Consider the following 19542-nt stretch of genomic DNA (forward strand, 5'->3'; position numbering starts at 1 on the left):
CACCAGGCTGGGAAGACTGAATCTGCAATAGGTAAGCAGCTTGGTTTGAAGAAATCAACTGTGGGAGCAATTATTTGGAAATGGAAGATATACAAGACCACTGATAATCTCCCTCGATCTGGGGCTCCACGCAAGATCTCACACCGTGGGGTCATAATGATCACAAGAACGGTGAGCAAAAATCCCAGAACCACACGGGGGGACCTAGTGAATGACCTGCAGAGAGCTGGGACCAAAGTAACAAAGCCTACCATCAGTAACACACTACGCCGCCAGGGACTCAAATCCTGCAGTGCCAGACGTGTCCCCCTGCTTAAGCCAGTACATGTCTGAAGTTTGCTAGAGTGCATTTGGATGATCCAGAAGAGGATTGGGAGAATGTCATATGGTCAGATGAAACCAAAATAGAACTTTTTTGGTAAAAACTCAACCTCGATCGTGTTTGGAGGACAAAGAATGCTGAGTTGCATCCAAAGAACACCATACCTACTGTGAAGCATGGGGGTGGAAACATCATGCTTTGGGGCTGTTTTTCTGCAAAGGGACCAGGACGACTGATCCGTGTAAAGGAAAGAATGAATGGGGCCATGTATCGTGAGATTTTGAGTGAAAACCTCCTTCCATCAGCAAGGGCATTGAAGATGAAACGTGGCTGGGTCTTTCAGCATGACAATGATCCCAAACACACCGCCCGGGCAACGAAGGAGTGGCTTCGTAAGAAGCATTTCAAGGTCCTGGAGTGGCCTAGCCAGTCTCCAGATCTCAACCCCATAGAAAATCTTTGGAGGGAGTTGAAAGTCTGTGTTGCCCAGCGACAGCCCCAAAACATCACTGCTCTAGAGGAGATCTGCATGGAGGAATGGGCCAAAATACCAGCAACAGTGTATGAAAACCTTGTCAAGACTTACAGAAAACGTTTGACCTGTGTCATTGCCAACAAAGGGTATATAACAAAGTTTTGAGAAACTTTTGTTATTGACCAAATACTTATTTTCCACCATAATTTGAAAATAAATTCATAAAAAATCCTACAATGTGATTTTCTGGAATTTTTTTTCTCATTTTGTCTGTCATAGTTGACATGTACCTATGATGAAAATGACAGGCCTCTCTCATCTTTTTAAGTGGGAGAACTTGCACAATTGGTGGCTGACTAAATACTTTTTTTCCCCACTGTACATACTGTATTACCTCAATCACCTCAACTACCTCGTACCCCTGCACATTGACTCGGTACCGGTACTCCTTGTATATGGCCTCGTTATTGATTTTCTATTGTGTTACTGTTTCCTTTTTTATTTTGTGCAAATTTTTCTTATTCTTTTTTACTCTGCATTGTTGGGAAAGGACTCGTAAGTAAGCATTTCACGGTAAAGTCTACACCTGTTGTATTTGGCGCGTGTGACAAATAAAATGTGATTTTATTTGATGGCGCTTGTAATGCTAGGATAGTGGGTTCGATTCCCTGGACCACCCGTACGTAAAATATATGCACGCGTGACTGTAAGTCCCTTTGGATAAAAACATCTGCCAAATGGCATATATTATATTAATATATTAATGTTCCTTTCCTCTGGCCTTAGGTACGAAAGCATGTAAATGACCTGTATGAAGACCTACGAGATGGACATAACCTGATCTCACTGCTGGAGGTCCTGACTGGCCAGTCATTGGTGAGTACTGTGTTGTCATGGTAATGTAGCTCTAGCCTGTTATCATTCCTCATCATGTGTGCATGATGAGTCAGAGGGTATGTCTGAAATGGAACCCTATTCCGTAGGGAACTACTTTTTACCAGAGCCCATGCAAAAATACAAGATGGTGCCAACAGACATGACAGCTCTGCTTCTAGCTCCTAAGCAACTTTGCAGTATTTCGTTTTTTTGTCTTACATTATTAGCCCATAACGTTTTTTTTTTTCTCAAATTAAAACAAGCATTTCGCTACACCCGCAATAACATCTGCTAAATATGAGTACACTACCGGTCAAACGTTTTAGAACACCTACTCATTCATGGGTTTTTCTTTATTTTTACTATTGTCTACATTGTAGAATAATAGTGAAGACAACAAAACTATGAAATAACACATATGGAATCATGTAGTAACCAAACAAGTGTTAAACAAATCAAAATATATTTGAGATTCTTCAAATAGCCACCCTTTGCCTTGATGACAGCTTTGCATACTCTTGGCATTCTCTCAACCAGCTTCATGAGGTAGTTCCCACATATGCTGCTTTTCCTTCACTCTGCGGTCCGACTCATCCTAAACCATCTCAATTTGGTTGAGGTCGGGGGATTGTGGAAGCCAGGTCATCTGATGCGGCACTCCATCTCTCTCCTTCTTGGTCAAATAGCCCTTACACAGCCTGGAGGTGTGTTGGGTCATTGTCCTGTTGAAAAATATATGATAGTCCCACTAAACCCAAACCAGATGGGATGGCGAATCGCTGCAGAATGCTGTTGTAGCCATGCTGGTTAAGTGTGCCTTGAATTCTAAATAAATCAGACAGTGTTACCAGCAGAGCACCCCACACCATAACACCTCCTCCTCCATGCTTTACGGTGGGAACTACACATGTGGAGATCATCCGTTCACCCACACTGCGTCTCACAAAGACACGGCGGTTGGAACCAAAAATCTCCAATTTGGACTCCAGACCAAAGTACACATTTCCACCGGTCTAATGTCCATTGCTCGTGTTTCTTGGCCTAAGCAAGTCTCTTCTTCTCATTGGTGTCATTTCGTAGTGGTTTCTTTGCAGCAATTCCACCATGAAGGCCTGATTCACACAGTCTCCTCTGAACAGTTGATGTTGCGATGTGTCTGTTACTTGAACTCTGTGAAGCATTTATTTGGGCTGCAGTTTCTGAGGCTGGTAACTCTAATGAACTTATCATCTGCAGCAGAGGTAACTCTGGGTCTTCCATTCCTGTGGCTGTCCTCATGAGAGCCAGTTTCATCATATGGTTTTTGCGACTGCACTCAAAGAAACTTTCAAAGTTCTTGAAATGTTCCGTATTGACTGACCTTCATGTCTTAAAGTAATGATGGACTGTCATTCCTTTTTGCTTATTTGAGCTGTTCCTGCCATGATATGGACTTGGTCTTTTACCAAATAGGACTATCTTCTGTATACCCCCCCACCTTGTCACAACACAACTGTTTGACTCAAACGCATTAAGAAGGAAAGAAATTCCACAAATTAACTTTTAAGAAGGCACACCTGTTAATTGAAATGCATTCCAGGTGACTACCTCATGAAGCTGGTTGAGAGAATGCCAAGAGTGTGCAAAGCTGTCACCAAGGCAAAGGGTGGCTATTTGAAGAATCTCAAATATAAAATAGTACAAATAAAGAAAAACCCTTGAATGAGTAGGTGTTCTAAAACTTTTGAATGGTGGTGTATGTGACCAATAATATTTGATATGATTTGATTTATAGGGAATAGGGTGCCATTTTTCATTGTTCTAGACGGTTTAATTTTGGAAATGTACCTGTGTTCTTGAAAGAAAAGTTAGAACTGAGATTTACATTATAGGCTATGGTTTGCCTTGCTGCTAAACCCCAAGGTAACACAATTAATTCCATTGTGTGATTATGATTTAACGTAAAGGGCGTTTCCATATATGAATCTGTACCCTGGTGCAGTATCACAGTGCCTTCATGAGAATTCTCCAAAAGTACAATTTGCTTCACACAATACATTTTTGTGAAAGTTCAGGGTCCACTTTACCAGACATATTATATCACTTTGTTGTTTATCAATCGGGTCCTAGATCCTGAACCTCTTGAGCAAGGACCAGAATTTATTTAGTTTTTACATACACTTAAAGTCCACATATACAGTATATCCTACATTTATAGTGTCAATCAGATATGTGAAAACGCCCCAAGACCATGTATGCTTCAAGGCTAGGGGGAAACTAACTGCAATCCCACTTGTCAAAAACTGGTTGAATCAACGTTGCTTCCACGTCATTTCAACCCAAAAATTCAATATGATGATGTTGACTCAACGTGGAAAACTGATTGGATTGGCAAAAAGTCATCAACGTAAGGGAATGTAGTATTTTTTTCACCGAACTTTTAATCTAAATCCAATGACAGGGTAACATTTTTGTTGATTTCATATTAGATTCACGTTAGTTGACAACTCAACCAAATTTAAATCAAAACTAGACATTGAAGTGACGTCTGTGCCCAGTGGGATGCTAGTTTACAATGTTTGTGATGTCATTGTGTTCCAAACAAAACACTGCTTGATAGAAATGATGGATGGAAAGGAGAGGTAGACAAGGAATCTTGATTAAGGCTGTTTGTTATCACTTCAGTTCGGATCACTCAAAATGTCATCACATTAGAGCAGGTCTTTTCAACCCTGTTCCTGGAGAGCTACCCTTCCAGCTGTAACTAACCTGATTCAGCTTCTCAACCGGCTAATTATTAGAATCAGGTGCGCTAGATTAGCGTTGGCGCTCTCCAGTAACAGGGTTGGAGAAGCCTGCATTAGAATATGAAAATGAATCACAATCATTTCTGACTTTTGACATCACCGTTGTTTGGTGGTGTGCAGCAGGATCTCTGTAACTCATGTGAGGAGAAATTAGGTTCCCTCTAAAATAGGTGAAGCTGATTTTTCTCCTCGAAGTAGATATCTCCTTTCTTTTGTTTACATCCTGTTTCCTCTCTGCCCTCTTCCTCCTCTCTTCCATATTGGATGTTTCTTTCCTGTTCACTTTATGTCCTCCTTTTCATTTGTCCAACTTGTGTCCATGTCTATTTGTCTCCCACTTGTGTGTTTCTTTCCTGCGCTCACGTTAACTCGGTCTGGTAAGCCAAGGGAGCGTGATTTCCTCAAGACATTGCGGTTGGTGAGTTCGGCAGAAGCATGTGCGGTTGAGCAGCATGGAGATGCGCAGGATGATGATAAGGGGGTAGGTGTGGTTCGCCATCCTCCCCCTTGTAACACAACTAATGCAGCACGTTCCGTGGACATTAATGAGAGTGGAACAACAATCCCACCGCAGGCTTTTTACTTTAGTGGACCCTAGTAAGCACTATAGCAATCCGTTTATATGGCTAGGTCAAGTTTTCTTTCTCTTAGATTCTATGATTAAAGTTTGTGCGCAACACTGTGCTTGATGCTGCTGTGTAGAATAGGGAGTAGCCCCACTGTATTGCTTTAGAGATGCTAGCTGACAAGCTGATATGGATTCCATGATGGAAATGTGCTTGGCTTATGAGCTAAAGGCCCAGGCTCATGTTCATTTCATTGGGTTTTTTCAACAACAACAAAACGGTGGTATTGTGCATGCCATTGTAAAGTGAAAGAGAAACACCATGCACTTCAGTCTTGGATAGGATTGCAAGCGCTGGTACAACTCAATCATATTGTTATGTGATTCATAAGATCTCCGCCTGGGTCTTTAAGTCCAACCTCAATAGCTTTGTGCATCATTGAACCATACAATCAAACTGAATGTCAACCTTTATGAACCATTGGACATTTTTCATCAAATAGTGGCTTTCTATTGTATTCAGTGTATACCAAAACAAAGCCACTTGACTGAACGTGCCAAATTAAATGAGAGTGAGCCGTTGAGGACAAGGCTTTTGTGAATGTTGTCACTCCGCCATTGAGGTGAAAGGGATTCCTCCGCCTCTTGGCCAGCCAGGAGAGTAATGACTGAATCCAGAGGGCTGTGCTGCAGCTCAATCCTGGGTTGTCAGGGGACTGGCTGGCTTGTGACGCAGTTTCCATCTCATTACCTCACGCTGTGACCTCCCATTGTCCACGGGTGTCTGTCACAGGAGTTTGTCTCTCTGCTCAGTCGTGTCCTGAATTCACATTCTCAGGTGTTTTACCGCACAGCTAAATTAATCCTAGATGCTTTTTGGATTTAGAAAATGTATTTATTGTTTGTTTCAATGGTCCTCATTGGAATGAGTTTATCACTCAGACCCACTTGTTTATAGCTTCATGTTTAGCCTTTTGTCATTAGTTATTACTGTAGTTGTGAATGGTGAAATATGTCAGATGATGTGTTCTGTCAGTTCAGTTTGGGAGGACATAGATAAATGTATTTTCTATCTAGTAAATACATTGTGTAGTAATAGCAGTGATTTGTAGCAGGTCAATTCCACGATAACAGTGACACTGAGAGAGACTCAGATTTTTCGATTTAAAATGTATGTCAAACAAAAAAGAATGAAGAACTTGAAGAAAAGTGCAGATGCAAAGTTTGGTAAGAGAATGTTCTTCAAGTAAATGTGTTTTTGTAAAATGTTCAGTGGAAATTGTTAAAAGTAATTATTGTGCATAGAGTTGTATGGTTTGTTTTACTTTGCAATCATTGGTTTTTGTTTGACATACATTTTAAACTGTAACATGTGAGTCTCAGTGTAACTCTGTTAACGTGGAATTGGGCAGCAATGACCACCCTGGATCCGGATTTGTTGGTTCCCTCCCTTTTGTTTTTTTCTCGCATTCCCTCAGCAGACGAGTGGGTAAGACCCTGGCAGCAGCATTGCCTGTGTCCTCATACTACTAATGGTGTGGTGAGTCCCTGGTCCTTGGAAAGGGAGAGACCACATGGCAAAGTCACTAACATGTCCCCCTCTTCCCATTCCTCCTCTATGCCCACAGCCTCGGGAGAAAGGGAGGATGCGGTTCCATAGACTCCAGAATGTACAGATAGCACTGGACTTCTTAAGGAGGCGGCAGGTAAGAACCAATCACATGTGCCGGAATGCTAGAACATAAAATGTGTAGAGGAATTTCTGTTAACCAATTCGTCATGTAAAGCTATTAAACAAGCATACTGTATGTCCAGGGAGATCGTTAAAGATTGACTTCGAAATTGGACGTCTATCCATGTCCTGAGGTCATCGGAAATGCCTTCAAAACCGACCACTAGGGGCAACAGTGAGCGCTATTACAATCAAGTAGGCTAGTGCATGGGCGGGGATGGGCGTAATTCCATGACTCTGGATCAGAAGGTTTCATGTTCAATCCCAATGGGGGAGGGGACACTGTTTTAACCCTATACCAAACCTTAACCCTTACCTTAACCATTCAGAATAACTGCCTAAACTTAACCGTTAACTTCGAAATTTGATGTTAGAAGAAATGGAACGATACAGAGCGGCAGGAGCAACCGAGGGTGTCAAAAACACTTCGAAAATTGACGTTTGGAGCAACTTCGAAATGTTATGTTTGAATAAAAGTGAATAAACGTCTAATTCTGCAGTGAGACAGTGAGAGCGTGTTGGTACTGTATGTCCACATCAAAACGGTAACACTGCTCATACATGACAGGGCTAGCCAATATCATTACCTCATAAAGGCTTCAATTCCGCCCTCATCGGGACTCAATAGAGGACATGCGGAAACCATCTCCCAAGGGTGATTACGTCTCTGTTTGGCCCTCCCCCACATCCACCACAGTCAGGAAGTGATAGGGATGGAGAACAGTGTGCAGTGCTCAGCGACAGCCTGCCAGACATGACGTCAGTGAAAGCAACCCAAGGCCTGAGACAAAGGATTCATAGATCATTCAATTATGCCATTGTTTTAATGACACACCAGGCCCCAGTCACACTTCATTCATATTCATAAACAGACAAATTACAATTTCACTTGCCTTTGTTCTATCCTGCTGTGGATGTAAGGCTATAAAGTATCATACTTAGGGTAGATGTGCCATCACAATTCTAATGAACTGTGGGAAGGGATAAGATTGGATGTTACAAACAGCTATGCCCATGTAAATTGCCTTTGTTTCCAGTTTCACTATTGCTGAACAACTGAATCAGAAGAATTCAGTGCATAATCAAATAAAGTTGCATTTATTTCCGCTCATGACAGGGATTGTCATGCATATCAATGAAAGGCAATGTTTTAAACATCAGGGTGTATTCAATCAAATTAGGTTGAAAGCCAGCACAGTAGCAGTTTCAGACAATCAACTACTTTGCATATGGAATGATGAATGTAGACTATGTTTGAATGTAGGGAACAATATTAAACTGCATTAGTTTATTAGAATGACAACATGACATCACATTCATTGTGTAGCAGTACATAAACCACCACACTATAGAGCCCCATTGTGGTGTATACAGTGAGGGAAAAAAGTATTTGATCCCCTGCTGATTTTGTACGTTTGCCCACTGACAAAGACATGATCAGTCTATAATTTTTATGGTAGGTTTATTTGAACCATGAGAGACAGAATAACAACAACAAAATCCAGAAAAATGCATGTAAAAAATTGTATAAATTGATTTGCATTTTAATGAGGGAAATAAGTATTTGACCCCTCTGCATAACATGACTTAGTACTTGGTGGCAAAACCCTTGTTGGCAATCACAGAGGTCAGACGTTTATTGTAGTTGGCCACCAGGTTTGCACACATCTCAGGAGGGATTTTGTTCCACTCCTCTTTGCAGATCTTCTCCAAGACATTAAGGTTTCGAGGCTGACGTTTGGCAACTCGAACTTTCAGCTCCCTCCACAGATTTTCTATGGGATTAAGGACTGGAGACTGGCTAGGCCACTCCAGGACCTTAATGTGCTTCTTCTTGAGCCACTCCTTTGTTGCCTTGGCCGTGTGTTTTGGGTCATTGTCATGCTGGAATACCCATCCACGGCCCATTTTCAATGCCCTGGCTGAGGGAAGGAGGTTCTCACCCAAGATTTGACGGTACATGGCCCCGTCCATCGTCCCTTTGATGCGGTGAAGTTGTCCTGTCCCCATAGCAGAAAAACACTCCCAAAGCATAATGTTTCCACCTCCATGTTTGACGGTGGGGATGGTGTTCTTGAGGTCATAGGCAGCATTCCTCCTCCTCCAAACACGGCGAGTTGAGTTGATGCCAAAGAGCTCCATTTTGGTCTCATCTGACCACAACACTTTCACCCAGTTCTCCTCTGAATCATTCAGATGTTCATTGGCAAACTTCAGATGGCCCTGTAAATGTGCTTTCTTGAGCAGGGGGACCTTGCGGGCGCTGCAGGATTTCAGTCCTTCACGGCGTAGTGTGTTACCAATTGTTTTCTTGGTGACTATGGTCTCAGCTGCCTTGAGGTCATTGACAAGATCCTCCTGTGTAGTTCTGGGCTGATTCCACACCGTTCTCATGATCATTGCAACTCCACGAGGTGAGATCTTGCATGGAGCCCCAGGCCGAGTGAAATTGACAGTTATTTTGTGTTTCTTCCATTTGCGAATAATTGCACCAACTGTTGTCACCTTCTCACCAAGCTGCTTGGCGATGGTCTTGTAGCCCATTCCAGCCTTGTGTAGGTCTACAATCTTGTCCCTGACATCCTTGGAGAGCTCTTTGGTCTTGGCCATTGTGGAGAGTTTGGAATCTGATTGATTGATTGCTTCTGTGGACAGGTGTCTTTTATACAGGTAACAAACTGAGATTAGGAGCACTCCCTTTAAGAGTGTGCTCCTGATCTCAGCTCGTTACCTGTATAAAAGACACCTGGGAGCCAGAAATCTTTCTGATTGAGAGGGGGTCAAATACTTATTTCCCTCAGTAAAATGCAAATCAATTCATAACATTTTTTACATGCGTTTTTCTGGATTTTTTTATTGTAATTCTGTCTCTCACTGTTCAAATAAACCTACCATTAAAATTATAGACTGATCATTTCTTTGTCAGTGGGCAAATGTACAAAATCAGCAGGGGATCAAATACTTTTTTCCCTCACTGTAGGTGTGGACTAGGATTTATTGGCACCGCTTCAATTGCTATTTGTATTTATTATGGATCCCAGACTCTTACAACATTAAGGCAGTTATATACCATTTAGAATATTACATGAAATTACATTTCATAACACTTTACCCAATACATTTAGTGTGTTCCCTCAGGCTACTACTCCACTATCACATATTTACAATACAACATCCATGTGTACGTATGTGTAGAGTGCGTGTCTTATCATGTGTATGTGTGTCTGTACCTGTGTGTGTGTCTCTTCACAGTCCTCGCTGTTCCATAAGGTGTATTTTTATCAGTTTCTTTAAATCTGATTCTACTGCTTGCATCAGTTACCTGATGTGGAATAGAGTTCCATGTATCCATGGCTCTATGTAGTAATGTGCGCCTCCCATAGTCTGCTCTGGACTTGGGGACTGTGAAGAGACCTTTGGTGGCATGTCTTGTGGGGTATCCGAGCTGTGTGCTAGTAGTTTAAACAGACAGCTCGGTGCATTCAGCATGTCAACACTTCTTACAAATACAAGTAGTGATGAAGTCAATCTGTCCTCTACTTTGAGCCATAAGAGATTGACATGCATATCATTAATGTTAGCTCTCCGTGTACATTTAAGGGCCAGCCGTGCTGCCTTGTTCTGAGCCAATTGTAATTTTCCGAGGTCCCTCTTTGTGGCACCTGAACATACGACTGAACAGTAGGGTCTCAGGTAGCTTAGTGGGTAAGAGCGTTGTGCCAGTAACCGAAAGGTCGCTGGTTCTAATCCCCGAGCCGACTAGGTGAAAATCTGTCGATGTGCCCTTAAGCAAGGCACTTAACCCTAATTGCTCCTGTAAGTCGCTCTGGATAAGAGCGTCTGCTAAATGACTAAAATGTAAACGTAAATGTAGTCCAGGTGCAACAAATCTAGAGCCTGTAGGACCTGCCTTGTTGATAGTGTTGTTAAGAAGGCAGAGCAGCGCTTTATTATGGACATACTTCTCCCCATCTTAGCTACTGTTGCATCAATATGTTTTGACCATGACCGTTTACAATCCAGGGTTACTCCAAGCAGTCTAGTCACCTCAACTTGCTCAATTTCCACATTATTTATTACAAGATTTAGTTGAGATTTAGGGTTTAGTGAATGATTTGTCCCAAATACAATGCTTTTAGTTTTTGAAATATTTAGGACTAACTTATTCCTTGCCACCCATTCTGAAACTAACTGCAGCTCTTTGTGAAGTGTTGCAGTGATTTAATTCACTGTAGTAGCTGACGTGTATAGTATTGAGTCATCAGAGGGTGGTAGCACTAGCAGATGGAGAGAATATGTTTTGGGGATTTCCAAGAAGATAGACATTACCCTCAGAATATTTATGCATATTTATGTTAATGAGGATTTCTAAATGACCTGTTACAGTGAGTACGACACTAATACTGATGAACAAATTCCAGTTGAAGACATATTATTAGGTTTTGAAAAATAGAGACATCTTCAGCAGTTCTTCAGGGATGTTAACCTTAGCGTGCTAAGAGTAAAGGTGCTTTGCGAATTGATATGAAACATTTCTTATACTGTAGAAGTTGATGTAGATTTGGAATGCATCACTTGTGTGTTTCATGCTTATTACACAGCTGTTTATAACTGTTGTCCTCAGGTCAAGCTGGTTAACATCCGGAATGATGACATCACAGATGGGAATCCCAAATTGACGCTGGGATTGATATGGACCATAATTCTGCATTTTCAGGTCAGATTCAGTCTCAAATCACACATGCTGTGCACTTCATTCTCTGGCTGTGTGAATCACTGTGCTCGATCCTTTCTCCATTTCTCCATATTTTTTACTCAGCAAATAAGAATCAGTGGATGGGAATATTCCAGTGTGTTATTATTGTTAATTTGGTTTATGATTAGGATGACATGTCATGCATGGAGCTATGAGATGTGGTTATTGTTTAGACCAAAGTAAGATAGTTGTCATTTAAGGGGTTCTGGATTGAGGTATTATGTCTCTCTTAAATCTACAGTAAATTCTAGTATATTGAAGCCAGTGTGATTGAAAAGCTAGCGTGTTGCTTAATCTCAATTCAGCACCGCATGTTTTGGGATTAGCTTGCATAACATACTGTGGGACGTTTGGTTCAGTTTGAACAATCTAAACTGTCAGTTTCTCCTTGTATAGCTGTTGTTCCTTCTTTGGCCACAAGATGTCAAAGCAGTCTTAACAAAGTGTCATGCCAATGGTGATTGTAATGTAGGCCTACGTCTATGTCTGATTGCCTGCTGGCACATACATGCCCCAGTTATAATGGCTGTTAAAAGTGATAGAATAAGAAGGATGACCTACTCTGTACATATTTTATTGATGACTGGTGATTGAAATGTGTCGATATTCACTTAGGGTAGTAACGGGTCTTTCAAGTTCTCCACTTACAAATGTAAAAGCTCCCCAGTGAAATCACCTGGTGACAATGACAGGTGGATGTTGAAAATGGTGTTGCAATAGCCTGATTAGTAACCTTGCTGCACTCGCTCCCCGAGCTTAATGGTTATCTGAGCTGAAATGGTCATTAGGTCTGTATACTGTTTGTGCTTCAGTGGAGGGAAGAGGTTGGACATTACAATGCAAACAACATGTCCCTCCCTCCAGTGTTATGTATTGTGTGATGATAAGTGCAGGAAAATAGATCGTTTTTATTAGAGGAAGTGTCCCTTTATTCAGCCTGACGATCGCCTAAAGTTAATCTGTTTTCAGTGTCCCTCCTTCCAGTGTTTTCACAGGCCCCACACCCTGAGAACAGTTGTGCCCATGTCTGTCTAGTACCACACAGACTGTCTTGCTGCAGCTGTACATTCACATGGAAACAATGGATGCATTGTAGTCATTTAGCAGACACTCTTATCCAGAGCAACTAGGGTTATGTGCCTTGCTCAAGGGCACATTGACAGATTTTTCACCTAGTCAGCTCAAGGATTCAAACCAGCAACCTACATACACACGCCTGCACTCTAGGGGGTGGATGGTACCATCAGTAGCAGCACTAGGAGGATCTATTGTTGCCTTTCTGAGGCCTAGTGAAGCACACACTGCTAGTTCTCTCTCTCTCTCTCTCTCTCTCTCTCTCTCTCTCTCTCTCTCTCTCTCTCTCTCTCTCTCTCTCTCTCTCTCTCTGTCTCTCTGTCTCTCTGTCTCTCTCAGGCCCCTGCTATGGATTATTAATATATCTGGCACAATATATCTGGCACACTGCTAGTTATCTCTCTCTCTCTCTCTCTCTCTCGTCTCTCTCTCTCTCTCTCTCTCTCTCTCTCTCTCTCTCTCTCTCTCTCTCTGTCTCTGTCTCTGTCTCTGTCTCTGTCTCTGTCTCTGTCTCTCTGTCTCTCTGTCTCTCTCAGGCCCCTGCTATGGATTATTACTATATCTGGCAGAGTCAGCCTGCAAGCTTGACTCCACTGGGTTACAGTATGGGAGAGGAATGTTAGCAGCAGCTAGCCTTATGACTCCCTAACGTAGAACCACACCATGGTAGAAAGACAAGAAGAAGCATGCACTTACATGCACTTACAGTAAGCCATAGTTTATCTGCATTAGTTTGTACACTCCACTACGTATTTATTTGGACAGTGAAGCTAACACTTTTAATTTGGCTCGTAACTCCAGCATTTTGGATTTGAGATCAAATGTCACCTTTTATTTTAGGATATTTTCATACATATCAGTTTTACAGTTTACTAATTAATGCACTTTGTGTATTTAGTCCCCCCATTTGAAGGTGTCATAAGTATTTGGACAAATTCACTTATACAGTATATTAAGTGTAGTCAAAAGTTTAGCATTTGGTCCCATATTCCTAGCACGCAATGACTACATCAAGCTTGGGACTACAAACTTGTTGGATACATTTGCAGTTTGTTTTGGTTGTGTTTCGGATTATTTTGCGCCCAATAGAAATGAATGGTAAATAATGTATAGTGTCATTTTGGAGTCACCTTTATTATAAATAAGAATAGTATATGTTTCTGAGATGCACAAAGATCATGCCCCCAAAACATGCTAACCTCTCACCATTACCAATAACAGGGGAGGGTATGATATATTTATGCTTCTGTAACTTTCTCAGTCATCATTTATGTTACAAAACTGATTAAATAGCCTGCTAATATTGTTTGATTCGCTAAGCCTAGGGGTCTTAGGCCTAGTTAACTGGTCTGTAACCTGATTTGATGTATGCATAAATATGAGAAGTAAGCCTATGCAACCAGGTGTTGAATGTACATGCGCCCAGGAGACAGCCACCTTCCCTTAGGGCCAGCTCCTTCTTCACCTCTTGGTCGGCCAGTCAAAGCTGATTATTATTTGTTCAGATGGTGACGAAACCTAAATATGTACGTAAAGGTTGTGCCCAAACTAAAGACTCATAACCAAACGAAAGGCCTCATAGCCACCAATGAAAATCAGCAGCTTCACAGCCTTTCCAGCTGGGACTCTCACTGACTTTCTCCTTGATTGGCTGCACCTGATGTGCTTATCAACCAGGCTCAGCACCTAGACAAGGTTGCTGCTGCCCCCTGGGGGAATGGAGTGTGGTAGTGGTAGTGAGCTGTAGTGTGATCTCTAAACTACCCTATTCCCTAACATTATCCACGCTTCATTCATGATTGTCCGTAATCATGGTAGCATCCACATTAATGTAGTGTTCAGAAAAATATTATATTCTTATTTACGATAAAAGTGACACAATGCACTATTCACCATTCATATCTATTGGGCGCAACATAATCCGAAACACAACCAAAACAAATTCAAAGAAAAGGTGACATTATGTACTGTCGCCTCATATATAACGTTTGATTTCATATCCAAAATGCTGGAGTATAGAGCCAAAGTTTTAGCTTCACTGTCCAATTAAATACATAGGGGAGTGTATTTCTCCATAAGTGTACAATACATATTCAAAAGACAGAGAGCAGCGTTGTAGTGTCCAGTTGCATGCCTCAACATCTCTCCTGTCTCTCCTCTATTGCCTGGACACCCCAGACTCCATGAGGTCTGGTAAAAACAAAAAGAGACTGAATAATTTGAAAGTGATTCGTTTGAAGTTCCTGTTGAAGAAGGACAAATATGGCAATAATGAAAGAATGTTCTAATGCTTGGAATCATAAAACATGCTGCCAGGTAGCTAGCGGGATGTGTGCCTACACCTGCCCCTGTCACTCTTGCGCGTGCCGCTGGGAATTTGTACTAGCTAGTGACTGTGGGCCTGTAGCTTCTTGATTTTTCAGCGTTGCCGGGCAGTTGGAAAACATGTTAATCAGTTCTGTGTGGAGTTAAAACCCAGCTGGCAGGGCCTCCTGAGTGGTGCAGCGGTCTAAGGCACTGCATCGCAGTGCTAGAGGCATTACTACAGACCCGGGTTCATTCCCGGGCTGTGCCACAACCGGCCGTGGCCGGGAGTCCCATAGGACGGCGCACAATTGGCCCAGCGTTGTCCGGGTTAGGGGAGGGTTTGCTTGGCTCATCGCACCCTAGCGACTCCTTGTGGCGGGCCAGGTGCCTGCAGGCTGACCCCGGTTGAACAGTGTTTAATTTTACATTTTAGTCATTTAGCAGACGCTCTTATCCAGAGCATTTACAGTTAGTGAGTGCATACATTTTCATACTGGCCCCCCGTGGGAAACTAACCCACAACCCTGGCATTGCAAGCACCATGCTCTACCAACTGAGCTACACAGGGTTTCCTCCGACACATTGGTGCGGCTGGCTTCCGGGTTAAGCTGGCGGGTGTTAAGGAGCGTGGTTAGGCGGGTCATGTTTCGGAGGACGCATGACTCCACCTTCGCCACTCCCGAGCCCTTTGGGATGTTGCAGCGATGAGACAAGATCGAAATTGGGGGTAAAATACAAAAAAATATACAGCTGGCAGAAAAGCAGTGTGACATAGTGATGAACCCAACCCTGTTTTGATGCTACGTGACTCTATCGGAAAGATTTTGGGAGGAGCAAGTTGCTATTACCTTTAGTAGGATGGTCCAGCCATGCAGTCATTATCGTCCAATGGCATTGTGTTAATTATATGATATATTTCCTTTTAAGAATGTAATCTCTCATTCATCCATCACCTGCTATGGTATGATAGGAAGTGAAGCTATAGACTGTAGCGATTGAAGCATTCCAGATTGTTTTGTTGAGAATTGGTTTACAAAGGCATTCTCCCAGGTGTTTACATAATGTGTACAATGTCCCTGCTGTAATCACTACAATAAGAAGCATATTGCACATCCGCAGTGAGACCTGAATACTCTGCCGTGATGATGCAGTTAGACCTAAATACACTGCCATGACGATGCAGTGAGACCTGAATATAATGCCATGACGATGCAGTGAGACCTGAATATAATGCTGTGATGATGCAGTGAGACCTGAATACACTGCCATGACGATGCAGTGAGACCTGAATATAATGCCGTGACAATGCAGTGAGACCTGAATATAATGTTGTGACGATGCAGTGAGACCTGAATACACTGCCATGACGATGCAGTGAGACCTGAATATACTGCCATGATGATGCAGTGAGACCTGAATACACTGCCGTGATGATGCAGTGAGACCTGAATACACTGCCGTGACGATGCAGTGAGACCTGAATACACTGCCGTGACGATGAAGTGAGACCTGAATACACTGCCATGACGATGCAGTGAGACCTGAATATACTGCTGTGACGTTGCAGTGAGACCTGAATACACTGCCGTGACGATGCAGTGAGACCTGCATACACTGCCATGATGATGATGCATCATCATATTGTAGCTCTTTGGTCTCTACAGTGTCATCTGACTGACAGTCAAAGTCTCCAAGGGTTACGCTCAAGGTCCTGTCAGGTGTCTCAATAAACTGGGGGCCGGAGAGGCACACGAAAACCAATCTCACTGACAGAAACCAATCTATGGAGGCTTTGGACTTGTTTCACCAGGGGACATAATACATGTGATAGGATGGAGTCTGCCATCTTACTGTAATGAACATGTCTCTCTCTCTTCCCTCCTTCTCTAGCCTTCGTCATCTGAAGATCCAACAAGAGATTAAAGACAGGCATTTGCTGGGAGCGCTTACATCCTGTTAGACGGGTGAATAAAAAGGATGAAAGGTTAAAGTAGGATGATGTTGCAAAAAAAAACATCTGAGATGAGTCAGTGAAATATAGGCCTGTATTTTAAGACTTTATTCAATGCTGGAAGACTGTAATTATATTTTCCACATTGGTTTGCACGGAATGAGAAATTACAGTATGTCAAAACTCAGATATTATTTAAACACCACATGAATATATATATATATATATATATATATATATATATATATATATATATATATATTTCTGAACAAAAATATAAACGCAACATGGAACAACTTCAAAGATTTTTCTAAGTTACAGTTCATATAAGGAAATCAGTCAATTTAAATAAATAAATTAAGCCTTAATCTATGGATTTCACATGACTGGGAATACAGATCTGTTGGTCACAGATACCTTAAACAAAATGAGCCTCACAATGGGCATCAGGATCTGGTCACGGTATTCAAATTGCCATTGATAAAATGCAATTGTGTTTGTTGTCCGTAGCTTGTGCCTGCCCATACCATAAACCCACCGCCACCATGGGGCACTCTGTTCACAACGTTGACATCAGCAAACCACTCGCCCACACAACGCCATACACGAGGTCTGCGGTTGTGAGGCCAGTTGGATGTAATGCCAAATTCTCTAAAACAACATTTTGGTAGAGAAATGAACATTCAATTCTCTGGCAACAGCTCTGGTGGACATTCCTGCAGTCAGCATGCCAACTGCATGCTCCCTCAAATATGAGGCATTGTGTTGTGTGAAAAAACAGCACATTTTATAGTGGCCTTTTATTGTCCCCAGCACAAGGTGCACCTGTGTAATGATCATGCTGTTTAATCAGCTTCTTGATATGCCACACCTGTCAGGTGGATGGATTATCTTAGCAAAGGAGAAATGCTCACTAACAGGGATATAAACAAATTTGAGAGAAATAAGCTTTTTGAGGCTATGGAACATTTCTGGGATCTTTTATTTTAGCTCATGAAACATGGGACCAACACTTTACATGTTGTGTTTATATTTTTGTTCAGTGTATATACACACTAACATATAAAGCAGATTTTCCATGAAAGTAAATATAGGCTGCTCTTGTGTTATGGTTGGTCAAGTAGTTTGGCTTTTGTGCAGTATACTGTGTATTTCGAATGTACTGTAGCCAGCCAGGTATACAGTATGTCAACTGCAGGGCCTAGCAATGGAACCTTCAGGGGAAATGTCACTGCCGTCAGAATAGTGTCAGAGCCTGGTGGACAGTTCTTTTTAGTTGGGCTATGCAAATACATGATTTCTACTATTTCAATAAACGCTTTTCCTGAGGCCTTGCCAATTTAACTATCTGTCAACTCACTGGTGATAGTTAGGAACATTTAGTTGAATATACTAAACAGAAATCACAAGCTTTATATGCCTTTCATGGACCGTACTTGCTACACAAGTCACATATATAATTACATATAATCTATGTGTGTTCTATAGGTCGTATAGTATAGCTGGTAAATAGTTTTTGTTTAAACCTTTGGACTCAAGCCCCACTTCTGGCTTTGCGATTGTATACAGATAGACAAAGTGATAGTGCGTTGTTAGCTGCCAGGATTTGCGTCGACTGCTTTTGTTGACCCATGCTGTCCTGTTATTTTAAAAGCCCCTATGATAGGCAGGGATTCTCTCTGCTTGGTACGGCCTATCAGGGCAGACCAACTTGCTGAGCAAAGTTTTCCCATACGGTATAATCAGTGGCCATCAGCCGGCAGAGCAGACACCCGCCAGCCATCTGATCTTGTCCTGCTGTTCTCCCTCTCTGCCAACCCTGCCCCCCTCAGACAGGCAGCCTCGTTACAGACAGATACATTTGGGGAAATTTAGTTTAGTTTCAGTTAGTTTAAAATCTAATTTACTTGTTTTTATTTAAAGTTATATAAAAACATTTATATTTGTTTTTTATATGATTTAGTTTCAGTTTTAGTGTTAGGGACAGAAAGTAGCCTATACGTGGGAGGCTAGTAATGGGTCAGTAATGCATAAGGCAGTGGTATTCAAAGTCAGGGGCTGTTTCTCTCTCTGTCAGCTGTGAGGTAGAATCGTTTGGGACGTGGCTGTGCCTCTTCTTCTCCGGTGGTGCATTTATGGTGTTTGTGTTGGATTAGCCGGGCCAAGGAAACATTTCAAAGGTTAGAGACTTAGAGGATTCCTAAGAGCAGAGCAGTCGAGAGGAGAGGAGAGCAGTAACGGAAGAGAGCAGTGACGGAAGGAAGTGCCTGGGACATCTCAACTTTGTTCTTCTGGGAGTCTGCGACAGACAGGCAGGCATACGGACAGACAGACAGACTCTCTCTCCCCAGGCAACCCATCTCTGTGTGGAGGGGAGGGGTGTTTGGGTCTGTTGCCGGGCTGCCTGCCATCACTTCCTCTCCGCCCCCTTGGAGGAGAACTATGGCTGCCTCTCAGTGGAATAATGGAGCTCTGGATCAAGTTAAGTTCACTAGCGGAATCCCGGCGTGAAAACTACAGTTAGAAGGAACTAAACACCGTTTATAGAAAGGGTAATGGGCAACGTGTGTGGCTGTGTGCGGGTCCCCAAGGAGGAATGTTATGTGGACCCCACCAAAGCTCCGCTCAGCCCCAAGTCCAAAGAGCTCCGTGGCCGGCGCTACTTTCAAAGGAAGAAGAAGAGGAAATTGGGGGAGTT

At 42.4% G+C, this 19542-nt stretch overlaps 1 protein-coding gene across 1 annotated transcript in view; it reads left to right on the forward strand.

Moving 5' to 3' along the window:
* The window catches only part of LOC121547101 (dystonin), a 198177-nt gene that overhangs the window by 62819 nt on the left and 115816 nt on the right, over positions 1–19542 (forward strand). Inside the window, exons 6-9 of the mRNA XM_041858211.2 lie at positions 1584–1673; positions 4842–4940; positions 6653–6730; positions 11381–11473. Of these exons, the coding sequence (XP_041714145.2) occupies positions 1584–1673; positions 4842–4940; positions 6653–6730; positions 11381–11473 (360 nt within the window). The remainder of the gene's footprint in view (positions 1–1583; positions 1674–4841; positions 4941–6652; positions 6731–11380; positions 11474–19542) is intronic.

Source organism: Coregonus clupeaformis, chromosome 31 (assembly GCF_020615455.1).
Source record: "Coregonus clupeaformis isolate EN_2021a chromosome 31, ASM2061545v1, whole genome shotgun sequence".
NCBI classification, from domain to species: domain Eukaryota; kingdom Metazoa; phylum Chordata; class Actinopteri; order Salmoniformes; family Salmonidae; genus Coregonus; species Coregonus clupeaformis.